At 40.8% G+C, this 26,070-nt stretch overlaps 1 protein-coding gene across 7 annotated transcripts in view; it reads right to left on the bottom strand.

Moving 5' to 3' along the window:
* The window catches only part of ARHGEF28 (Rho guanine nucleotide exchange factor 28), a 118,475-nt gene that overhangs the window by 76,408 nt on the left and 15,997 nt on the right, over positions 1-26,070 (bottom strand). For all 7 annotated transcript variants that reach the window (XM_014965108.1, XM_014965106.1, XM_014965107.1 and 4 more), the window contains exons 2-6: positions 22,010-22,157; positions 19,825-20,115; positions 7,439-7,622; positions 6,071-6,251; positions 2,363-2,435 (exon numbers count right to left, since the gene is read on the bottom strand). In XM_014965108.1, coding sequence (XP_014820594.1) covers positions 2,363-2,435; positions 6,071-6,251; positions 7,439-7,622; positions 19,825-20,115; positions 22,010-22,157 — 877 coding nt within the window. The remainder of the gene's footprint in view (positions 1-2,362; positions 2,436-6,070; positions 6,252-7,438; positions 7,623-19,824; positions 20,116-22,009; positions 22,158-26,070) is intronic.

A 26,070-nucleotide genomic window follows, 5' to 3' on the forward strand; every position in this document is an offset into this window, starting at 1 on the left:
TTAGCCAAAATACCATCTATTTCACCTTTTGTTTTACATCCTTACTGGATAATGTATCACTCCATGTATTTGAATTTAATTAAGTTGCTATGGGAGATTCACTGCTAAGTTCATCGCATCACCTTACACTGACCCATTGCTTTCATATGATTGCATTTCACAAGAAGCAATGTACTGCTATAACAACCTCTAATCAGTAATAGCTCAGGGCTTCTGATAGCTTTGTGTTTAAAGGTCTGTTGATCTTGACTTTAGGCCTACCCAGAACTAAGTAGTTACTACTTCATGGAATGGCAGCAGTTTTTTAAAATGTGAGGGGGATCCTTTCCTGACACAAATGTGCCAAATTAATGTCCTGAGCTTAGCAGGCACTTTATAAAGGAGTTCACTGAATGCAACTGGGAATATAGTAAGAAGTACTCTGTCAATCATTTCATGTAATTTCTGCTTCTAGCAGCAATTTTAACTCAATCCTGAAGAAAGTTCTTTTGTTCTCCTGAATGCTGACAAATGGGAGTGTAAGAGAGGCTATTAGCCACCTGCAATGATCATTCATGATTTTTCAGTATCTGGATTTAGTGGTGATTAGTGAAGAAGGCAAAAAAGAAAAAAAAAGTCTCATTTATAGAAATGTGGTAACCAATGGCAATATCAAAACCCAAGAAGATTAAAAAACTTTGCTGTCCATCAGCATACATACAATAGTTATAGGCTCCACATGTCTACAAGTAGATAACATAGACTATAAAGTGTGATTACTACAATTTGTTTGTCTAGGTCCTGGATACTCCCAAAATATGGCATATTTTTCTGAAATTAGTTTGGTTTGGTTTGTTGTGGTTTTTTTAAAATCAGGCACAAAATAACTCCAATGCATAAAGGCACAGAAGTGTATAGCTTCCATTGAAAACACAAAAAGGTAGGTGTGCCTATGCCAATATCATGCCAAATATCTTTGGTGTAAAGAGAGTAGAAGTTTTACAACCAGAATCCAAACTGAGCCTAGATGTCCTGAACTGGTGATTCTCTCTCTGGGCAATCAGTATCCACTGACATTTGTTATCTGCTTGTCCCAAATCAGCATGAGCTGAAATTGTTTTTAACTGCCCAAGCTACTGCCACATCTTGTGCTACCAATCCAGGCCATTCAGTCTCTATCCCCAAGGAGCAGAATAAAGATCACGTTGGTCCAAGTATGGCACTTAGATGAATACCCAGAGCCAATGCATTTGCACACTGTGTCAACAAAGTCATTCACAAACCTTGTAAATTGCCACTTATCATAACTGATGCATAGTTTGCAACTGCTTATCATTTCTCCTATTTACCTCCTAATGGCAGAACACCTGTCACCTGAATGCTGCTGGAGAAGTGCTTTTCAAGCACTAACAACAGCCACCTACATGTTTAAAGACGAGCTACACAATGACTGTGTCCCCGTTTTATCCATTCAATTAAAGTTCCTAGCTGATGCTGCCTGGAACTGCAGTGCTCTTCCTTTCCCTCTGTCTGGTCCTGATCCTGTTGGCAGTTTATGCAGGTGCTCAGGTTTCTGCTGCCCTCAGTAGAGCTGCCACTGAGCAGGACAGAGCCTCTCACTGACCTCACCATTTTCAGATTGTTGCTTTATCCAAATACACAGTGCCAGCCAGCCACGTAAGCAAACATCAACTGATGAAAACTCCTGATTAATTCCTAGCAAACATACATAAACAACTAAAGGGTCACACTTCTCCTGCTGAATAATGACCTTTTTTTTGTGATTTTCTTTTCAGGTCCAAGAGATGCTTATTCTGTGGTACACAGGGATGTATTTCAGTAATGACAGAGTGTTCTCATCAGCAAGTACAGTCCTGCAATCCTTACAGAGCTAAATCACTCGCTAAAATATTGAGTACCTAATTGAAACATGTGGGAATTTTGCCACATTAAGAAGTCTGGGCTGGATCCCAAAACTATTCATACAAAACGTTACTCTGCTCCTGTCTTTATTAAACTTAATTGGCTTTACTGGAATTTGCAGGCTGCAGCATTCAGTCAGTTAAACACTGCCCTCTCCTGGAACCTTCTGACATTCTTCTGGCTCTTAGAATAAAATTAGTTAAGGCTTTTCCAGTCACTATAAATGCCACAATATTTCGTGAAAAATTTCAGTCTGACATTGGAAAACCAGTGCTCTGCAGGGAGTATCACGATTTACACCACTCTTGTAGTGTATGACTTGCATATTCCACTGTTGTCTACTTACAGGTCTCTAATGTCATATGAAATGTGATCTTCCTGAATAAATAAATAGTGTATGAGTCTGTGCCAACTTTCCAGAGCTTTTAAAGACTGCACATTATGGAATAAAAAACTGTACCTTCTACAGAGCTTGCTGTACTGCAGGGCATTTTTGGACCTTCCACTGTCTCAACTTGGTTTGAATTAATACTCTATAAAAAAAAAATATCAAAATGACAGTAACTGTATTTGATGTCCATGACATTTATCTGAAAACTCAAACACAATATCAAAGAGTAGCAAACAAATATGTTATAAGCAACACTAAAATGACTGATAGAGATTCCACACAATATTCTATCGGTTACTCTCTAGAGGAAACTGATAGCAATTCCTCAAGAGGGAAACCAATAAACTATTTACAACTATAGAGAGAAATTAGCTCCTGCTTACAATACACAAGGGATCTAAAGGATCAGATTTAACATTTTTACTTCATTGTTTATAATCTCCTTCTCTATGAGAACAGCAGCACAGCAGCTTTGCACAACAGCTCTATTCCAAAGTCTAGTTAACCTTGAAAGCATCCCTATAAAGCAAGCAATTTTGACAGACAAGCAAAGAGCCTAAACCAGGCTCCTCAGAAGGAAGAGGGGGTTAAGATCCAGTCCCTTATTTTAGCAATTATCTTCAAAGATTATAAGCAAAGAGGGGGGACAAGGCAGGAGGAAAGAATGTGTCTGCATAATTTCATCTACATCTCTACTTGCTTCTAGTCTTTCCCTCTAGTAAGATTGCCTGTGTATTCACCATCGAACAGAGCAAATGGAGAAAAGGCATGGCAATCTGAATACCAAAGAAAAAGTCAGGGATGGCTCTGAGGTGAATATTGCAACCAAACTGATTTGAAAGCCCACAGCTGTCAAGCTAGCTACATCCTTTGCCTTAGTGGGACTAGTTGCATTCTTCTCTGCTCGTCTGTTGGTGTGCAAGACACTTTTCTACTTCCACAAATACCAGGCAGAAATAAGTCTGCTCCTCTTTGGGAAATTTGTCCACCACTAGGCAACAAAATTACTTAAATTATCATAAATTATCCTAATCACTTTGAATTATTATCCGGATTTGACCTTTCTCTTCTTTTATTACCCTGAAACTATTTCATGTGTGCCCATTAGTCATAGAATCATAGAATGGTTTGCGTTGGAAGGGACCTTAAAGATCATCAAGTTCCAACCCCCCTGCCATGGGCAGGGACACCTCCACTAGATCAGGTTGGCTCAAAACCCCATCCAAATTGGCCTTGAACACCTTCAGGGATGGGGCATCCACAACTTCCCTGGGCAACCTCTTCCAGTGCCTCACCACCCTCACAGTAAAGAATTTCTTCCTAATAGTCTAAATCTAGTCTAATAGTCTAAATCTACCCTCATCCTATCGCTACACCTCCGTATAGTCCCTCCCCATGTCTCCTGCAGGCTCCCTTTAGGTACTGGAAGGCTGCTATAAGGTCTCCCTGGAGCCTTCTCCAGGCTGAACAACTCCAACTCTCTCAGCCTGACTTCATAGAAGAGGTGCTCCAGCCCTCTGAGCATCTTTGTAGCCCTCTTCTGGATTTCTTTTCATCTCAAAGAGGACCTCTGCCCTGTATTGGTTGTGCTGCCTCCAGCAACTGAGACAGCCAAATAGATCACCTCCACACACTGCTTAGGGCTCTGCTGGAGGTGCACAACAAACCACGTGGCCTCACTGACAGGGTCTGCTACCAACAGAGCAATTTCTGCCCCAAGGAGGTTGCATGCTCTTCCTCATCTTCATGAGAAATCTCTCTTCTGCATTGCCTGGTACAGCCACAATTCCTGTGGGTTTACACTTTTTGAACTGCAGAGTCCCTGAAGGCTTCTAGTGAGGGCATGGCTCCCGTATGGGTACCTCTAGCCTACTGACAGCTTGTTTGTTTTAACTTTTCCATTACTCTTTAGACTTGTAACTAACAGTCAAGTGACTAAACATTCCCACAGACCAGGGACTAAAGAAAATACTTGAGAAATACTGGGATTTTCTTGCATCAATAAATGCAAAAATAGTTTGTGCTGCTCTGTAGATCATCCATTTAACACACACACATCCAGTGCTCCATGCCACCATAACTGAAACAAGCTCCTTCTCTGTAGTATGTCTTTCTGACCCAAGCCTAAAATAGCAATGTGGTCATTTATGCAATCTCAAGATAGAATAAGCTAGATGTGCAGTCTTAGTCTGTTGTAGATCAGCTGAATACTCCAGTACAGCAATAAATTCTACCTCTATCTTAAAAAGACTACATATCTTGAAATCTCTAATGCCCACCTTACGCTTTGGATCCAACTAAGGGCTGCAAGTCCTTGTTTGCAGCAGAAAGAAAATTAATTTTACCTTACCTTTTGGGTATAATACATGGTCTACACATGACAGTTTGATCATCCTCCTCACATATACTTCAGGATGATATCTGGTGTATAGGAAATGAACTAAACCATGTGATCTTCCCAATTATTCTGGCTTATTTCTGCTTTATTAAAAGTAGTGCAACACTGGGCAGGGGTGAAACAGCTCCCCACAACTGAGGATCTGAACTGCTACGACTACAGGAATGAGCAGAAGGGAAACCCACAAGTGAAAGGCAGTAGGCTTTTTCCTAAAAATACCATGTGCAAAAACTGCAGCCTTTAAGCATCTTTGTCTCTGAGACCCACGCAAACATATAACGTACCACACTTTCTTCTCCATTTCAAAGACTGAAAGAAGAACACGGATTTGATGAGTGCAAGAAAAAGCCAATGATACAATAACAATGCATTCTTCATTACAGCCTTGGGTTTGCAATTGGGTTTACCATAGTTTCCATGGAAAAGCCACACACAAATTGTAGGTATTCTGCAAGCTACAAACACAGAATAACTTCTTTGTATTGGAACCAATCAAAATCTGGTCTATAGTATGGTATAGGGCTACCAAAAGTGTAGTTATACAATATATACATAAGGACTATACAATACATCACACCTTAAGTTTTTGTGTGAAGAGTAACATGTGGATCACATTCTAAGTTAAAAAAAAAAAAACATGGAGAATGCATAAAGATAATTCAAGGAAAATCAGTGCACAGATAAGAAAATTTGAAGTTAAGCACAGAAAAGAAGAGCTGAATTTTAAGACCAGAAAAAGAGAAAAAGCCTATTTTTAGTGTTTTTAGTTCACTAGTTTTATATAGTCACACAGTCTCAATCTAAAAAACATAAGTGAGCACCTGCATTGCTATTAAAGAATTTGTGCTTTCAAGTGTTCTCTTCCTTACTTTACTGAACTTGAGAGATGTCCTGAAGATCACAGCAGTGCCCCAGTCACCTTACAATAAAATAAGACCCACTACACCATAACTAAATTCAATAGCAAAAGTTTGTATTTCTGCTGTAAATAAGAGACTAGGGTTGGCTCTTGCGACAGGCTCCCGGGCATCACACTACTTTGAATATTTCAAAGTACGAACGTGAATACAATGGCAATGCAATTTAAAGACACAGAGATTCCAGGGAAAGATCTGCACTGTAGATTCCACAATGATTCAAAAACAGCTTGGGAGCTAAAGAAGGCCTTGATAAAGTTCTCAACACCTCTTATCCTCCAGCTTCACATGTGCAATGTGCTACACTTACACAAAGTAGAAGCCCACAACAGCAATCCTGCAATTACACTGGCCATTAGTGACACAGGCAACTTAAACTAAAAAGCTACTCAAGAAAAACAAATCTAGCCTGAAGAGTCTGTGGGTGCATATTATTTTATAAAATCTGTGACAGGTACCTACCTGGTAAAGAAGAGGTCTGTCCCAGAAGTATTTTCTGAAGAGCTTAACGTCCGACTCCAGCAAGTGCTGTGCGGTGTGGCTAAATGTCAGCGTCAGAGCTCCTGATGAATGAACAAACTGCATGCAAGCACCCTCGCTGATCTCCGCTCTTGAAATGTCAAGTGAGTGACTGCCCTGGAAACTGGAACAACACACTCTTTAAACCAAGGCAGATTCTCTGCAAACAGGTAGAACGAAAACATAGCCACAGCGAATGTCCTGCTCGCCTTCAGCATGGCCCGTTGGGATCCCAACGCACCCGCTGCAAAAACCAGAGGCAGAAAATCTGAAACATCCACTGAAAACACAGCTGGGCAAACAAATACTTACCAATGACTCCATTCAGGTCTCAGAACACACAGCTACTTCTAGTCATCAGCAGAGAAAAAAAACGTCACTCACTAGTAAAATAAGCCAGGAAGAGCAAGCCATGACAATACCTATTTCTCCTTATTGCTGTAAATTTGCAATAGTACCTCTTCCTGTAAATGTTGCCATATATAGCAGTAGGACATGATTAGCAGCTAGCAGGTTTGTTATCCCACAACAGTGAAAAACAGAAAATACCTCAAGGGAATACAGCATTGTTTGGAAGTTACAAACAAATGAGGCATTCATAACACAATGTACTGTACCAGTGTTGTAAGTATTATTTTTTTTCAAACTGAAGTACAGATAAGTCTCACATAAACTATACGCTGCATGAAGCCAGAACTGAAAGAGTCACAAACCAAAACAAAAATGTAACCCAATTCTTGAGAATTTCTATTTGCAAAGAAAAGCCAACAGTAAGAAGGGGCATCTGATGCTGAACGTGTGGTACCCCAAGACACACACACACACCATCCAGCTCCTCAGGTCCATGCCAGAAAGCATTTGTTCTTTAAGCTCTCTGGCAAAACAGAGCCATAGCTGCAGCACTGGCTTTGTTGCTGACTCTTCCTTATTCACTCAAACCTGAGCTTTACAGAGGTCACAAAGTCTGGTGAGGTTTTATGAAAGTCAGGTCCTGTGGTTCTGTTTATATCTAAATATTTCTCTCTACGTAAGGGATGATTTTTTGGTAATGTGTCAGGTGTGATAGTGCTGGGACAGGTACCTGATGGTACAAATGGTTCTCTGTCACTTATTTGACTATCAACTGACTTGCAAATGTAGTGAAGGATGCAAATCCCAACTCCTTTAATTGTAAATACAAGTTTACCACTTAAAATGGCAAAAAAAGCAACAGAAACCAAAACACAAAATAGGCAACTCTCGAGAACAACAGTACTCCCTAGGTCCCTTGAATGACAGGAGTTTTTCAGAGGAAGCAACTCTTTTACTCACTTTGTGAATATCTCAACAAGTCTGGAGTGCCCGTTTTGTAAAGCCAAATCCAATGGTGTTGCTCCATCTTCATTAGGTAACACTAATGCTGATGACCCTCCAGGTTGGGCTGCTAAGAACTGAGAAAGCTTAACCAAGCCCAATTTCATCACAAGGTGGAGAAGAGTTTCTTTATGTTTAGGCTCTGAAAAAACACAGCAAACAAAAAAAAAAAAGAAAACATCAGTAACAAATCCCCAGCATTTTATTTGCTAGGAAGCATAAAAATAAATTTGTTATCATCTGTAGAAATATCACAGCTCAGGTTCAGACCTATAAAAGTACCTTGGCAAAATGTCTTCCACTGAAATCAACAGTTAGCTACTTAACTGCATCTGTGCAACTGAACTAGGATAACCAAACACCATCTAATTTCAGCAAAGAAAAGAGTTTTAATTAGATAATCTCAGTATTTCTCTCTTTCTTTGTACATAGTACAGTACTGAAATGCCGCAATATACTGCATAAGATAGGTAAGAGGCAATTTTCCAGCTGTCTCAGCAACACAAACCATCTGGCAGCATGGTCAAGTATCTAAATTTAAAATAAATAATAAAAATTAAAAAAAAAAAAAAAATTAAAAGGGTGTGATTTTTCAAGGCAGGCTGCTTATCAGCAAGGTTAAGAGATCCTTAGCAGGACAGCAAGCCATAAACTAACGTATGTGTGGGTAAAATACACAGGATAATTCTTGTGTCTCTCCTTTCAGAAACATGATCTCACCTGCCAATACTTCCTCACCACTTTTTAGCATAGAATCATCAAGCTCAATGGGATGAAGCGGAAAATAAAAGAGTACACAATAACAACATAGTCACTAGATGCAGATTCTCCACTCAAGCACTTCCCTGGCCTTTATTCAAAGAAGGGCTTATCTGTCTACATACATTCCCAAAGACAAAGCCTCTGCAATCTAAAGGCAATAAATAAAATTCAGCTTAAGTGCCACTCAACCTGTTCCTTATACTGGTATTCCGGTATGAAGTTATATAAAAGGGTACTTTCACACGGATCAAGTATTTAGGGCAGTAACTCTACAGCTCTCAAAGAAACTGGCTGAAATCTATTAGCTTTCCAGTGATTTCCATTGAAATTTATCATACTGATTCAACAGACTCTTCCTTGCCTGCTGCCCACCCAGTTCAGTATATGTTCCAGTGGCAAAGGAAAGGTGATACTTCTGAAGCTTATGTAAGTGCACACATTTGTGTAAATAATAGAGTTAAAATCAACAGCAAATTGCTGTCAGATTTTCTCTCTGCATCAATATTTACAAGATAAAACCATCTGATGGAAAGCAATCCCCCAGCAGAGAGAGCAGTAATGTAGCCAAAAAGCTAAAAAACATGCTTTTTTAGGAACACTTATGCATTGAGCAAAGGTATCATGTAGTTACAAGCAAATGCAGCGGCTCATGGCTGCCTCCAGTTTAAGTACTCCCTCTAGAAGTGTGGGGAATATTTATTTTACAGAATAATAATTAAAAAAAACCCAACCTCAAAACCTTGAAGAGTCCTCATGAGGTCTCTAGTCCACCCATTGCCCTAAGGCAGGATCAGCTCAACCTAAATCACTCCTGACAGATGTTTGTCTCATCTCTTCTAAAAACTTTCCAACAATGAGAGAGTTTCGTAAGCTCCGTAGGTAATCTACACAAGGGAGGGTAATTTTACCTTCACAGTTACAAAGATTTGAAATACCTAACCTAGCTCAACCTAGCTTAACCTAGCTCACCCTTTCTCAGTATAATCCTGCTGCTTCTTGTTCCACCCAAAATAGGCAGGAAAAACACCTAATTCCTTTCTCTTCGCAGCTTCCTTTTACATAATTGAAAGCTGCAGTCATGTCTCAGCGAAGTACATCCCCTCTGGACATCTTAATAGGAGAGTTGCCTCTGCAAAGCTGGACTTTTTGGAATGCCCTCCCAGAGTTGGGGGCCAAAACCATTAGTCTCCTTTGAAAAAGTTTAACCTGAACTGTTATAATATTATTTGGGGGGGAAAAAAAGGCAAAAAAAACCCCAACAACTTTATCTCCCCATCTGGTAAAGCCAGAATGGCAAGGAAGCTACGGAACTTGCTCCACCACTCCACAGGGAAAATTACTGCAGGATCTCCACTGGTGTTCAGTTTTTGCTCTGAATATTTGGTGGCAACCCATCCAGACTTTTTACCTTTCCATTTCAAGTGGAATCAAAACTTTCAGACAGAGTCAAATCCCAGAAAACCAGGCCAAGCTTCCTTCAATAAATGAAACAAACTCCAGACATCAGCATAAAAGGGAGCTTCGGGACACAGACTCTAGCACTGTAACATCCAGCAAATTTGCATGTACCATCTGAAACCTTTATTTCACTGCAGTTCTAACAGAAGCAGACACACTAAGAAGATGCAGGGCGATTATTTAAACCAGAATATTACTAAACACCTACACAACATGTACCTAAATATTTCTAGAACACACATACAAGATTTCACGTCATTATTTAGGAAAAAAAAATTCATCTTCAAACTTCCCTCTTACTTGTGGCTGGCCAACACATAGAATCATAGAATTGCCTAGATTGTAAGGGACCTTTCAGATCACCTGTCCAACCATCAACCTAACACTGACAAAAACCATCACTATACCATATCTCTAAGCACACATGATCTGGTGCATTAACCTGCCCATGCAACACTTATTTTCTCCCCAGGTTTTGGGCAACAAAACTGTTTCTTGGCCTCCTCATTTCAAATTCTAGGCAAAAATTGTGTCCAGCTGGACAGAGGATTTGCCGCAGGATACTAGGCCACAGAACGGCTTAGGTCAGAAGGGACCTTTAAAGATCACCCAGTCCAACCCCCCTGCCACGGGTAGGGACATCTTTCACCAGATCAGCTTGCTCAAAGCCCCATCCAACCCGACTTGGAACGCTTCCAATAATGGGACATCCACAACTTCTGGGAACCTGTTCCAGTGTCACACCACCCTCATCATACAAAATTTCTTCCTTACATCCAATCTAAATATACCCTATTTCAGTTTAAAACCATTGCCCCTTTTTCTGTTGCTACAGGCCCTGATAAAAAGTCTTTCCCTATCTTTCTCATAAGCCCTCTTTAAGTACTGAAAGGCTGCAATAAGGTGTCCCCAGAGTCTTCTCTTCCCTAGGCTCACAGCAGAGGTATTCCAGCCCTCTGATAATTTTCACGGCCTTCCTCTGGACCTGCTTCAACAGGTCCATGTCTTTCCTGTGCTCACAACCCCAGAGATGGTTGGTGGAGTCTCATGAGAGCAAAACCCACCAGTGAGTGAGTTCTGGCTCAAGTATACCCATAGGGAATATGGAAGCATGAGGATCTGACTCCAACCCACAGCTTCAAAACCCAACCAAGCACTACTTATCAAACACCTAAGTCTGCCTGGATCAGAGACCTTCTTCTATGGAGGAACATTTAAATTTAGAAGGACTCAGGCTTCCCAAAATCTGTTCAGAATCAATGGAAACGATGGCTGATGTGCTACTTCAAAAATGGAAGACCTCAGTTCAACTTCTTCCTCAGCCAGGTGGGAATTGAATCCAAATACATCTTCCTTCAGCTTCCCCTGATCCCCTCCACTGCAGAGTTATTGAAAATAGGTCACGGTGCAGAAGGAAGCCCAAGGGATGCAGAGCAGAAGACCAAGAAAGCAACTAACCAACTAGAAAGCAAAAATCAGGTGGGAGAAGTTCCTGCTGTTTGGACATGACTACATTTCTCATTATACTGTAATCAGATGTGAAGAACAATGGTGGGAGCCTGAATGTCTCACTTGCTCAGAGAATGTCCTAACCATTCAGACATGGTATGAAAATGTGTGCCAGTGTCTTCCCTTTCCATAGCTGTGTTTCTTAATCAAGATTGATAAGGTCATCCGTGCTTTGCTTTACAGTGCTATTTATGTACTTCACAGAGTCTCCCCCCACAAGGACTTTAGCAGACTCAAGGCTATGCCACCAGTCTGAACCCCAGCACTCCCTTTTCTGGTGTGTTTATATGTATACCAGGGAATGCTGTGGTACAAAACATAGCCCCAGAACAAACCTTATGCATTTCCAGGTTGAAATATTCACTAAAAAATGAACTTTCAGAATTGCTCCTTGGTCTGGAGTACTTAAATTCTGCTAACGCCCCACTTTAGAGATCAAAGAGGGTTCTTTGCACATTTCCAACTGGATGATTTTTTCTATATATGGTGTTAATAAGCAGCTAGAACATAAGTCCATCTAATTAAAACCCATGCAAATGTATCAACCACTATTAAGCACATTAAGCATCTGACTAGATAATAACCACAACCCAATTCTCAGATTAAGAACACAGAAACAAAAAGGCAAATTCTACTCTGAATTCCATCCTATGATTAAAATTTGGCCTGGGGCCACTGGGTTTCAATGTATATTGTAACACTGTAAAAAAGCCAGATAAAATTGCTCTGGGTAAAATAAGATTAGGACTTTCCCGCTCTGCAGAAAGGCAGGCCTTAGGAAGCCTTTCCTAATGAGGCATAGCCTGCTCCAAGACTGCAGCAAATTAAGTTACTCCTCTGCCAGCCAAATCTTAAAAACAATGCAGCATGAATAAGTCTGCTAGAAAAGAACCTAGTTTTAAAAATAATTAATAAATAGCCATTAATCTTTGTGGTCTTAAAACACCTGCTACAATAATAACTTCTATTATCTCACCACAAATATTCTAGTAACTAATTTTTATCTGCCCAACCTAACAACCTTCATCTAACCTTAAGCTAAATTTGTTCATGGCTAGCTTGAATGCACATGGCAGCAGAACCACTCGCAGCTCCACTGGCTGTTTTCACCCTTGATGCACTTTGAAACAGCACTCGCATTTCTCCCCATCCTTCACCTCTGTAGACTGCGTGTTTGCTAGGCTATTCTTCTCTTACCTGTCCCACCTGGTTTGCCCAGGAGTAAGCAGAACCTGATGACATAAAGCAATTACTAATAGCTTCCTGATACTAAAATCTGAAATACAAATTGGAATGTTGGAAGGATAAATGGAAAGGTAAATGTGTTCTTTCAATACAAGGAAATAATTTTTCACTGCGAGGATGGTCAAACACTGGGACGGGTCACCCAGAGAGGTTACAAACTTTCCATCCTTGGAGATGCTCAAAACCTGGCCGTGAGCAACCTGATCCAGATTTGAAGCTTGCCCTTCTCCACGTGAAAGGTAGAACCAGGCCACCTCCAGAGACCCCTTCCATCCAAGTTCTGCTGTGCTATTCCAGGATCAGCAAACTCAAAGCAAAATAATGAAAAAGACATGATGACAGATAATAAGCTTTTAAAACAGACCCACCTAAAAAGAAAAAATTTGCACTATAAAAAAAGGTAAATTTCTGAAACAACTGGGTAACTGGGTTTTAGCACTTTTTTTCTTAAGAACAATTCCTACTTTCAGTGTTCCTCTTTCACCACTGCTCCTCACTGTGACAGGAAAAATGTCATTCTCCTACACTTTTCACATTTTTTCCCCCTAACCTTGAGGAAGATGTCAGATGTGGCAAAATGGGGGCAGGGGGAAGCAAACAAAAAAATATGACAAAAAGAAAACCATCAAGAATTAAAAAAAAAAAAACCATGTTGTGAAAAAAAAAAGATGTAATACATTCAAATGCATCCAGTAGCAAACAGGAAAAAAATAAGGCAAAAATGAAAACACAAGGCTTCTTCAAGTTATTCATATTTAAATGGTATAAATTACCATTAAATGGTATAAAATGCATTTTCCATCAAGACATATAACCAAAAATTCCTATGATTTGAATGACACACTGCTGGCTAATTCACACAGCCAGCAAGGCAGGTGGTACTGTAAAAGACATGCACTATCAGGATGTTGTTTTGCATTGCATCCCCATTCTCCAGCCAAAACACTCTGAGTTACACAAAGCTGAGCCAAACACAGTCTGTTTTAAACATTAAATAAATCCTTTTGTTCTTCCTTGCACCTGAATCCCTTCCTATGTCCAAAACAATAAGCTAAAAACAAATATTTCTCTCTGACAGAAATGACTAAGCCCTTTCTGGGCTATGAATCTCATTCATTTCCTGGAAGGAGACTAAAAACCTCAAGACTTGTGACTTGAAAAGCAGGAGGAGACATCAAAACTGGCTGACAAATTCCAGTTTTTCCTGGCTTCATACTTTTATGCATTACTGTTCATTTTTTCATTTTTCCGTTAGGTATGAGATTGTTTATAAAACTCTCTTCAGTGTACCCTGCTGCTGCACAAACACACTCAAGTGGTTTTGTGACTAGACGATAACTACCATGCGCGAAGTCAGGTACATGACAGCCCATCTGAGGGCAGGGTTGCAGTGGCATCGCCCCTTTTCCCTTACCCAGTATCTGGAAATCCTCCTTTTCTTTAATTAGTTCCCCTATTCATCCTACCTTTATCAAGTAACACCTGGAGGCTGCCATCAATGCTGGAGAAGAAAAGGAGGAAATGGGGGAAGGTTAAGCTCCATCACAAAGATGGACTTTAAGGACTCTTGCCCCAGCAGTTTTAGCAGCAGGAGGGCTGGAGAAGGCTCCCATCCACCAGCACCACATGGTGAAGGCTGAGCATGGTGCCACCACCTGCACCGTCAGGTGAAGTTTCAATTGGCTTCACTGCTTGGGTGACCCCAAAAAAATGCAAAACACTACAACAGACGGCTTCTGTTAGCAGAGGGATATTCCTCATTCTTTTGTACTGCAGCCAAACACTCCCTCAACCTGTTTGGTCTAAGACACTTGTTTATCAAGCACCACCAAAGGGGACACCCTCTCGCAGGAGCAGAGAAAGGCTCTCCAGCAGCATTGACCCAAGATTGGGGTCCGGGTCAGATCATAGCTTCACACCTGGTCTCTCCAGCAGCAGAGCAGGCTCCTAAGCACCACTACGTAGATGTTGCCTAAAATACTAAATTTAATGTCTTGAATCTCTGTCCTGGGTTGAGCAACACAGGATTAACTTTTCTTCTAATGCTGGGGAAAACTGCCCTTTTAAAAGACTCTAGTGCCCTAATTCATGAAAATATTTTCTTTATAGCCAGCTAGGCTATAGGTGTTTTTGAGCCTTGCCAGGTGCAGGGATGAGGAGGAGCAAGGCCTGGGCATTTGACCCAGGCTGGCCAACAGGATTATTTCATACCATGAGCATGACATTTAATAAAAATTAGAAGAGTTTGCTGCTTAGGTCTCTCTCCCTTGATGGTGGCAGGTCCAGACAACTCCTTGCCCCGGTGCCGGACCCCTGAGGCCTTCCCTTCCTCCTGAAGCCACTGCACTCGCAGTGTCCGCCATTTGCTGTCCCTGCTGGGAGTGCACAGCTTCCTGTTGATAGAATTGGCTGAGTAATACTGGTTCTTTAGTATTATTGTTAATTATTTAGTCTTATTCTATTAAATTTATTTATATTTCAACCCTCGTGTTTCTTTGTGTTGCCCAATTCCCCTTTCTGGGAGAGGAGGGGTCATTGGGTAATAGAATAATTGTCTAAAAGACAATAAATTGTTATGGGTTTTCTTAAACCATAACAATCTCTTACAGTACTTGCTATACTGTCACTCTGCGTATCACCATCTCTTCCGAGTACTTGGGGCTTTTCCCAAAGAGCCCCTTCACAGTCAGGAGGATCTCAAACATCTCCTCTCTGCTAGCATTGCCATTGACCAGGAGATAAGGATCATATATTGGCTGGGGGACCCACAGGCTGAAGCATGCTTGCCAGTAGCTTGCCTCATGTGGCAGATTTCTTGGCCAGTTGCAAGTTTCCTGGTCAGTCGCAGGCAGAGGAAGACACCCCTCTGCTTCCCAGTGCCCAGGTTAGCATCCTCCTCCCTCTGTCCTGTTTCCAAGGGGGCAAACTCCTACAGGGTGAAATATTTCCCTCTAAACTGTCTGACCAAAAAAAATCACCTCTCCTCACAAATCTCACCAATCCTAGAAATATTTACCCAGTGTTCTTGGGTAAATATTCCCAGTGTTCCCTAATTCCACGTTCCCAGTGTTTTCCTAATTCTATGAAGGAGAAAAGGCACTTTGACCCCCTTTCCTTTCCCTTCTGCAAGCAAAAAAGAAATCTAAAATTCCAACTGAGGGAAAGACACAGACAGAATTTTCTTTAATTCAGACCAAAAATAGCAGCCAGGTTTGAACTGCTGCAGCATAGCAGGAATGTGTTTAACACCAAGTGGAAACAGTAACAGGATTTACAAAGAAAAGGGCAGGGAGAGGGCAATAAAGTAAAAAATGCCACAGAAAATGGAAAAGTGTTGCCCAAAGGCAGATTGTAAAGCAGTGAGGTTGGGTACTTCAGTTCACTCCTTGAGACCCATTCCTAGAAAACAACTATGAAGCATTTATGAAATAAATGGAAATTCTTCTTCATGAAAGGGAATTAACAAGTATAGACACAGTTCCCTTCCTTAAAATCCACAATTAATTTTCATAATTCAGGCTGTAATTTAATTGTTTCTACCAATAGCCTTAAAACTAAAAGAGCACTCTTCCTCTTGAAAATGACTGTAAATAGTGGCAAAGCCAGCAGCAGCTGTTCTTCCTTGATTATCAGCACAATTTAGTCACCCAGGCAACCTGAACTCGCCCTCACAGCAATGCCCTTAAAACAACCAGACACTGAGATGCTCTCAGCCTCCTGTACGTAAGGCAGGTTCCTTGCAAGGTCCACACTCCTGTGCTCCTGCTCCCCCTCTGACAGCCAAGGGACATAAACCTGAGTGTGTCAACGACAAAAAGTTGCAGTGAAGATGCTGAACCTGTGTCTGATGGTCCTTGGGAACTGCCAGTCCTAAAAGGCTGCCCTAATCTGATCGTACTAAAATCAGGAAAGTTACTTGGAAGCATTTTTCTCATCCACGTTAAACCTCCTCATCTTTCTTTTTTCTGGTTTTTGGGGTTTTTTTTGGTAAACTGAAAAACTGTAGGAAGATTCTCTTTTTCTTTTTTGTATCTGAGGAACTCTAACAAGTTATTTCGCTTAATATTTAATACTGATTATCTCCATAAATTGAATAACCTAGTTTCCAGAAGTTTTCCATAAATTGAATAATCCAGTTTTCACTTATGAAGGTGAAATCAACAAGACAACTGGCTTCTCCCTCTCCCTCTTCCCTACCCCTCCTTCCTGTTTCTTCAAACCCACCAACAATTAGATCTCTAAGCATAGCACTTCTGTTGGTTCCCCAGTTTCCTCTAGTAGCAAACTGCTTATGGGCCAGGTGGTCTCAACATCTGACCAGTTTGTGTGAGTGAGCAGCTCCTGATGCAGTTGAGACATGGGCACAAGTAAGGGTTACCAAAAGGTTTGTGCTTTCTTTTTTGTTGAACTTTAAATAATGTGGCTAACAAGTCCTGACCTGTGCAACTGCGCTAAATTCCTGAATTATTTGCAATGCTCCCTAGACAATCCAGGCTCTCTCTTCATCCAATCCTTTTTATGCCTTATAAAGGGAATATAAACACTTTTTCCAAATAACAAAACTCCAATGAATAAATTATTCTTCTATCTTTCCATCAACCCGTATGTCTCTAAATCCTCATAAAAATGAATGAGGTCCAAAACCACCAGATGGTGCAATAATTTTCTCCAGCAATGTGTCGCTCAAAAGTAACTTTTTTCCAATAAAAATAGTCCAGCAGCTCTGAAAACCGACAGAATCTCACAAGCATGAGGTCCTAACTAATGATGGATGATAGCACCCACATGTTTCACAACGCTGCTACTAAAAAGAACATCCTGACACTGGCAAGACAAGAAGTTGCAGGAATAGCAGGTAGGGAAAGAAGGTCTCATACTCTTTCCAAACCCTTGTAAATTCCCTGTTTTTCATTCATTTTTATCTTCTGGAGTCAGGGGAAGAAATAGAGAGCTGGAACTACCCTTGATCACCCCATAGTGGAAGACGAAGAACGTTGTCCTCCTCTTCTCACCTGTGTTGAGATCTGAAGCCCTCCTGCCCCAGTCCAACCACTTCTCCCTCCCTCTCCTTCCCCTGCAGTCACAGTGCAACCCTCAGCTGTGCTTGGCCTCTTGGATTTAGGGACAAGAACACAGTGATGGGGACAGCACAAGGAAGCAACATGAGTCAGTGCTTCTTAGAGTCAGGGGAAAGGAGAATATGGCCATAAGAAGAATCAAAACTACACTTTCAGCAAGAAAAGTGAAAGGATACAGGAGAAAGGAAGGAAGAGCCAAAGAATACAAACTGCTTAGAGGATACCAAAATGGATGTCAGGACCAGCCCAAGCCTGGACCTCAGGGGGAGACAAAGGGAATGATTGACCCCCTTGGGATGAAGGAGAAGCTGTCTGGAAAGCTTTAAGCAGCTGCCCACTCAACAAGGGTGTCCAGTAAGCACTGTCCAGGCAGGACTACACCGAGAGCTCCTCACTGTGTAAGCATCGCAACAAGGCCCCAGGAATTGGGATCGGTTTTTGTCTTATTCAAAAACAAGGGGAAAGACCCAAGCTTCATTTAAGAGCAATGACTGGGGTAAAAAGGGAGATGTCACCTCTTCAGTGCAACAGCACCCATCAAGCAACCGCTAATGCAGCATGTTCAAGACATGCTCATCTAACATGTCAAACACCCACAGAGGCTTTGTATACTGACTGGAGCACATGTTCCTGCTTCCTCAGATGTGTTCGATTTTGTTTATGTATAATATTTAAATCTGAAAAGCAAAGAAAGTATGAAAAAGATACTGAAACAAAAAACATTCAAGTCCTACAAGAGTCTCATGAGGGCAACATATTCTTTTCCATATAAATGTTGCAGTACACCTGAAAGTTAATAATTAGCATAATTAAAAATTAAAGAATTTTGCTATTTAGCTAGCAGCTGCCCTGGCAGAGCTTAATCTGGTACCAACTGAGCTGATCTCCAGCCCTCCAAACCCACAACATACCCAGCATAAACACCCCCGTGTTTCAAGCAAGCAGGTACCCAGTTGGCTTTGCCCAAGCATCTCTCAGTACCACTGGTATCCTGCTGATGCTTCTGGGTTTGGCTTCAACCAGTTTTGATGAAAAGCTTAGCCAAGTCTGTGAACAAAACTACAGCTGATTTCTTCAGGCTTTGAATCAAGATCTTCATTGCTAAGATCCAACAGCTGTTCCAGCAGTTGAGTAATGTGAACAAATATTTACTACACACTAAAATGAAACAAGTAAAGGCTTTTTTTTTTTTTTTCTCTCCTGTCTACTGTCTAGCCAATATTTGAATGAGACTTGGTATTTGTTTTTACATCTCTTGAAAGAACTGCTTACAACAGACAGACAAAAATCATCCTTCTCCTGAGGAAGGCAGTAGAAGATTTCAAGCTATCTGTCATTAAGAATTAGAAAGATTTAAGACAGGAAAAAAGCCCTCACCCAGTGAAATGGACTAAGTGCTCTGCTTTTACTTCCCAAAAGCTTGCATGAATCTCACTTTCAGCTTGGCTCATGTGGAAACTGCCTGTCCTCCAATTTTTAGCAATTTGAAGTACTAAAAGGAAAACAGCCAAAAGTACCAAATTTTCAATGAAAAACATGTGAAGCCATCAAGTTTAACGCTGTTTTCCAACCTCAGCTATAAATCAGCTGGGTCTGCAAAAAAAATTATACTCTTCAGCAAAATCTAACTACAGTTTTCTGTTTGCAATGAAACCTGAAACCAGGAAAAATTCACCTTATTTTGTTACAAAGTTTTTCAATAGCATATCCTAACGTAAAGTTTCATGTATATTTTCATCCCACTTCCTCTATAATAAAAAAAAGTCACAAAGCTTGTTTAATTATATCTCCCTAAAGAACAATCATAGTCATAAATGAAGCATAAACCTTGACAGAACCATGATAAAAATTATGTTTACAGAATTCCTACAGTAGCACATTCTTCTGTTTTGTGACCGTCTCCTTTTTGTCTGCATAATTAAAATCTCTCACTCTGTTGGAATCATGGCAGCAATACTTCCCTGCTACAATTCTTGCTTTTTTTAAACAGATAGCTCTTCAATCTTGTAAAGGCAGAGTCTATTTATAAATAAAGAACTGTATTCACAGTGAGTCAAGGCATAAAAAGCTTCTGGAGAGACTGAGTTACAATAGCCATTATTATCCTTTTTAAACCTCTGAGCACAAACCAAATCTCTGATTACCCTTCTCATACTTGAACAATTTTTCATCTTAACCACAAAATAAAGCACAAGGGTTGAGAACCTGGGATGAAATGGTTAGGTACTCTGCTCCAAACTGTACAACAAACCACTGTTAAAAGCTTTCCAACTTAAAATAAAACCTTACCACCTTCTGAGCAGCTTCCAAGGATGTTCCAAGTTGATGGCAATTCTTCGTGTGCAACGGCCATCATCAAATCATTATCCAGGGACTGCAGATCTTTTATCCTTAGCCCAAACTTATCCAGCAGCATCTTGTGACTAGCAGCAGTGACACTTTCTGCGTGATCGACCAGAAAGCGAGACAACTTGCAAGATAGATTCTCTCTGTAAGTGACAGGAGAGCTGCCGAGGACCACAGGTGAATATCCCCTTGTGTACATTAACACAGAGACAGAAACTGCTTCTTGGCATCCATGGCCTGTAATTACAATGTAAATTAATCACTAGCATTACCCTTTTTCAGAAAATACATTAGTTTTTCCTCATTCCTCCCCTGCCTCTAAGAGCTGTGACTACTCATCCAGAATTATTCTGTTCTTCCATCTAATTACATCTATTTGTCAGAAGGCATCCATCAACCATTTCTAGGGATGAACCTGGATTCGACTAGACTGTGAACTGCCAGTCCTCCTAATTATATTGACATAATTAATTGTAGAACCAGTCTTTCTAGATTAAGTTTCTTTAACCGCAATGGAAAGAAGAGGTAACCACATCAGGACAAAATCCCACAAACCAAAGGCCTGAAGATTTTTGGATAAGAATTAAGAAAAATTAGACGCTCAAGAAAAGAGTGGCAACACAAACTCTGAGTAATATACCTATTCATTAACACCCATTGTATACCTACCCAGTGCCTCCATGTAAGCCAAAAGCCAGAAGCTTTTAACGAATGCACACTTCATTATTTTAGCAAACTTGATTAAACAGTGTATCGATTCTCTAACTTACAGCTGGGACTCTCGAAGTCTAAGGGAGTTTGTCTCTCAAACTGTTTAAGCACCTCCTCTGCCTCCTTTGTCATCTAAGTGAGGGTGAATGTTATACACTTAAAAGAGACATAAGCTGTACTCCTCATTAGAGAGGTAGCCATGACACACTATGGGTGCAAACATACCCCTGAGTGACTACAAGTATATATGCAATCTAGTAACTGCAGAAGGAAGTACGTACTTTTCACATCTGCAGTTGTTTTTAAAATGCTCTGCGTTCCCTTATGTTTAATTTGGCCACTATGAAACAACACCAACATCAGCAGGGCTATATTTTAACATCACACTTTATTTTCCTCTGTTCATGGCTTCTGTTGGAAACAGGCAGAGTGTTAAGTGTTGCCTGTAGCCTCCTGTGTTTTTTTCCTAGCCCAGAAGCAATCATTTCACACTGTCATTTCAGGCCTCTTAGAAACAAAAACAAACAAACAAACAAAGAACAACAACAAAAAAAACCCACCCAAACAAAAAAACCCACAACTTTCCTACCCTGGAATAAGCATTGCATTTTTTCCACTTGTACTGCATGGCAATGATTACAATCATCTACCATTTACAGGACCAAAGCAGCCACCATGTAACAGCGGTGAACTTTCCCTTTTTATACTCAGCAGTCATTTTAAGACCCTAAATCTCCTTTAGAAAACAAGAACAAGTAATAACCAGATCCTATTGCACAGGTACATCATGTCTATAGTCACCCACTCACACAAACGGAAAGGTCACAAAGCGCACAATAAAGGTGACAACCAGGGTTTATGTTACATCCACACCATGGGAACAAAGCCAAGGCAGGGAGGCAACACAAATTCCCCTTGTTTGCAGCAAGGCACCCCTGGAACAGTTTCCCCGACACCCCTGCACTGGGTACAGCTCCAGCAGAGCTCCAAGTGTCGCATACCTCCACCACGAGGGCCTTGCAAGCCGGGCTAACTGCTGCACCCAGGGAAGGCTCAGACACAGACGTGACTTTTGCAGGTATTAGGATGCCCAAGGGCAAACAGTTGTGGCGTAGAATTAATTTACATTGAAAATGATGCCACCTCTGAAGATTGCACTATAGCACACACCCAACTATGGAAGCCCAGTAACACTGTCTGTGCCTGACACTGTGCTGGTGTGGGTCGCTATGAAAGGCAGGATCACCGATTGTCAGTCAAACTCAGCCTGGATCCTAAAGGTCATCATTCTGCTCCTGCACTTCCTCCATTATAGAGCCATAAAACGGAGTGATACCAAGCCATCCAGTTGTGCCCAGCACTGAAATGGGGGTGGGGTATAGCAAAGAGATGAAAAATGTAAACAGGAGTTAAGACTCACCTGGAACAATGGACCGAAGAGCATTGTCACTAATGCGCTCAGCAAACATTACGTGCCTCTTTAGGGATCCATCGTAAACAAAGTAAAACTCGGCGTCCTCTGGGAGGTAAATGTCTTTGTCAAATTTTGCGTTTATAGTCACCTGCCCCTGAAAAATGAAAGTGCTTTCAGAAGTGTCCGGTAAATTTCTTATCTCCAACAAACCCACTGATACATACTTCAGATGTAAGTTTATTATGACCTTTTTCAACTCTACTGTACAAAGGCTATGATCCAATGACAAATCTGCAGTCTTCTATTTCCACTTAAAAATTAACACTGGCTTTATGGTACAAGCAAAGGTGATTTTAAAAACTGCCTTTTAAATAACATCTTTCAACTAATCCCTTTCATCCTGACCCACATAAATATAACTTACTTTTATTTAAAATGAATCAGACTAAGTGAGTCAGTGAACCCAAGCATTTTGCTATTTACAAAAGCAGGCTTTGTGTTAAAAAAAATTCAAAATTCAAAACTGTCTGAAATGATCTTAGACTCAGTTTACAAAACAAAAGCACTGATGTAATTCTACAACTGACTATGCTGGTTTCAAAGAATATTAGTTCCCAGATATCTGCCCATGGGTTTCTTTATAGTAAATAGAAAGCAACAAGCCAAGAAAAATCTGTCATACAATAGCTTCAAAAAAGAACAGGAAAGGGATCTGAGAAGCACCAAACAATAACAGATGTCTGACATGTCTGAGGGAGGAAATTTAGATGAAGTTGCATTTCCTTGACGAGGAGGACAGCATGCTCCACCACAGTCCTTGGCTGCCACAGATATTCCAAATAAGACAGAATTGCCCCAACACCTGGCAGAAACGGTGTTTTCTGAAAAACATGCTGCAGAAGAACATGTCAGCCGTTCACACTTCCAAACGATGCCTGCCCTGCTTCTATTCAAAACAGTACAGCACCGACTCCACCAGCTCCATAAACGTGTCTGGTAAAAACCTGCACCAAAGGACAAGACGGCAGCACAGAAGTTTCCGTGATGGAAAACAGCAGCTATGCCCCTGATCATCCTGACAAACATCCGGCTCCTTCCCCTGTTCATTAATATGGCAAACATACACTTCACTGCAGCGAGACTCTTGCCACCCCCCACACCGTGACATCTTCGCCTGCCTTCCCCAAGGACACCTTTCTCGTCACTCGTAACAATGCAAATCCTGCATTTGTTTTCCTCTTAAAACACAAGTGGGTCTACTGAACGAGGGGTGAAGAGGCAAGGGCCAGTTTCAGGCATAAAATCTTCCTTAGATAGGATTATTCCTGCAAGGATAGATGTAAACAACATAAGGAGTCCAGCGTTGAGAGCAAACATGCCTGTCATCCCTAGAAACTGATAATGCACGTACCTCTTTTTAGTAGCCTGAAGTGTTACTATAACTGCCAATTTTTTTTTTTCTATTTGGGTTTTATGCTGCTATACACAGAATCATTTTATTATTTTATTATTATTATTATTACTATCATTAAAATGTTTTTAAAATCTTTTTATGTTAGTTGTGAACAACCCTTTTTGTCTGTTGAGTAATACTATGGATGGCTGTGGCTGCTTTGGGGAGACAGTAACAGGTTAAGTCCCTGAAGGCACTCCACAGACTGCTCCAGTGGGTGCTTCACTGACAGCAGCCTGGTGCACAGGAGCACAGCAGAATTTCTTCCACATGGGCACTTGTGGCCATAACTCCCAAACCACCTCTATACCCTCTGGACCCCTAAGGCTGAGGGTACTATACAGCCAGCCAGCTTTCATATTTTCTTTGCACTAATTACATGAAACAAAGGAGATATATTGTGGCAATATTTCTCATTTCATAAGCCTACTCTTGAGAAAAAAAAAAGAAAAAAAATCAAGCTCAAATTGTAGCCATTGGTTTATACTGCTCCTTTTTTAAAAATATTAACGTAGACTCAGTAAGGACATCAGAACATCTTAAGTTGATCACACTGCATAATGTACATGCATGGGGGAGAATTTCACAACTCCTTGTCTTATAATGGATGAAGGAAAAAAGCAAGAGCAGAAAAGACAGAGTGGAAAGTTCACGTGTGTATGATAAAAACAGGGTTTTCATAACCCACTCCTTACAACCTTCCAGAAGAAGAAACTACTGGTAATTTAAGCAAACATTTTACAGAAGGAATGCAAATTGGCAGCTAGCTTGTATCTGGCCAGACAAGATTCATTTGGAAAATCCCACATGACCCAAAAAGAGGGTTAAACCCCGTATTACTGGAGAAGAACCAAAGATAACAGAGAGTTCAGCTGTCACAGTGGAATACTAAGCTGCATTTTTTTTGATGCTGGACAGTCACCACACCTGGCATCAGAAACAGTTCCTTCACAAAGAACAAACTCCAACCATCATCTCCAGCACTTTCCATTTGCCATCGCATCCATCCTGTCTTCACTTTCATCATCTTCTTCCCTACTGCCACTACTAAAACACGCATAAATACTACATTTAAACCTGAATATTTAAGCATCTCTTCCTTCAGTCTTCCCTTAGCACAGAATTATATCTATTTAATGCCAGATTTGAATGCAAAGCAATACTTTCAATAAAAGCATTAGGGATCTATAAGCTGCTGAAAAGACAAAGTGAAACCAGAAAGAAAAATCTCATACTGTGTTTGATCAATTCCTTTCCCACATTTGCAAAATTCTTTTTATTTAGATTTTAACATAGTTAATGTAACTATTAGACAATATGTTGCGTATGTAGCATACATATAATCTACATCCTTATATATATATGCCCTAATAAAAAAAGATGTTGTAATGCAGCTAGACAATATCACAAACAGATGTGACTGATGGAGATGACTGTTCCCACAATCCATTTGCACTGCTGGCACAAATGCGATTATTTGGCAGACCAGTTGCCATGGTTTAGGCCGAATTTGACTATGATGGTGACAGATGCTCTCCCTCCATCTCTTCCTACCAGGGGAGGAGGAGGAAAGATAAAGATATTTACAAGTTTAGAAGGAATTAAACTACTTTAATGAAATTATCGATAATAAAATTAAAAGGAAATAATGAAATAGATACAATATATACAAAACTGTATCAAGCCCCCAGGATGATGTCACCAGCAGGCACCAGGGAAGTCCCAGTCTGGACTCAGCAACAAATGGGAACTGGATTCCAGCTCTGGATTCAGGAATGCACAGATTGGGATCAAAGGCAGATGAACAGACAGGGTTCTCCCTCAGCTTTATACTGAGCATGGGGCAGATGGGATGGGACACCCTGTTGGTCAGGTTTGGGTCACCTGTTCTGTCCGATCCTCCCTGCAGGTGGGACACCTCTACACTTTCCTGTTTCTGACCCTCCAAAAGGGCAAATAACAAAATTAGCTGACCTTGGTTGCTATAGCAGTAAGCATAAGCAAGAGCCTCTTTGCATACGTTTCGGCATTATGTATAAACATTGGTGTTATCACTCTAAGAGCCAACAGTTTTCTGCACAATATGCAGACAGTTGGACTAGATGATCAATGTAGACCCCTTTCAATTGAAACAGACTGGTCTAGTATACTTTGAATTATTATTTTTTGTAGCAATTGTTACATCTCAGTGTTTGAAAAGTGTTTGAGCTTGTACAAACCGGATCTCTATCAGCTTCTTTGCACATACAAAATAAGCTCACCCAGGCAGAAAGTCAGAAGCTGTATGTTAGCCCTTTAAGAAAAGGGATTATTTGATTAGCTAAATGTAAGGGATAATTTATAACTTTCCATTATACCCATTCCCTGCAGAAGCATTTATTTCCTGGCTCCCTCAGGCAAGCCCAGCCCAGGGAGCAGGTTGCAGCAGGAGTTACCTGCGCAGATCTTCGTCTGCAGGCAAATGAACTGGGAGAATGACAGAAGTGGGAGCAATTCCAGCTCCATCGTCCTCCTCCTTTCCTAGCAAGGCACACAGGAAGGAGGAGAACGGGCTGGATCTTGGAGTAAGAGTCAGTAACGTATTCCTTCAGCAAAGCAATGCACCTCTCCTGCA

This window comes from Calidris pugnax, unplaced genomic scaffold, assembly GCF_001431845.1.
Source record: "Calidris pugnax isolate Ruff unplaced genomic scaffold, ASM143184v1 scaffold273, whole genome shotgun sequence".
Taxonomy (NCBI): Eukaryota; Metazoa; Chordata; class Aves; order Charadriiformes; family Scolopacidae; genus Calidris; species Calidris pugnax.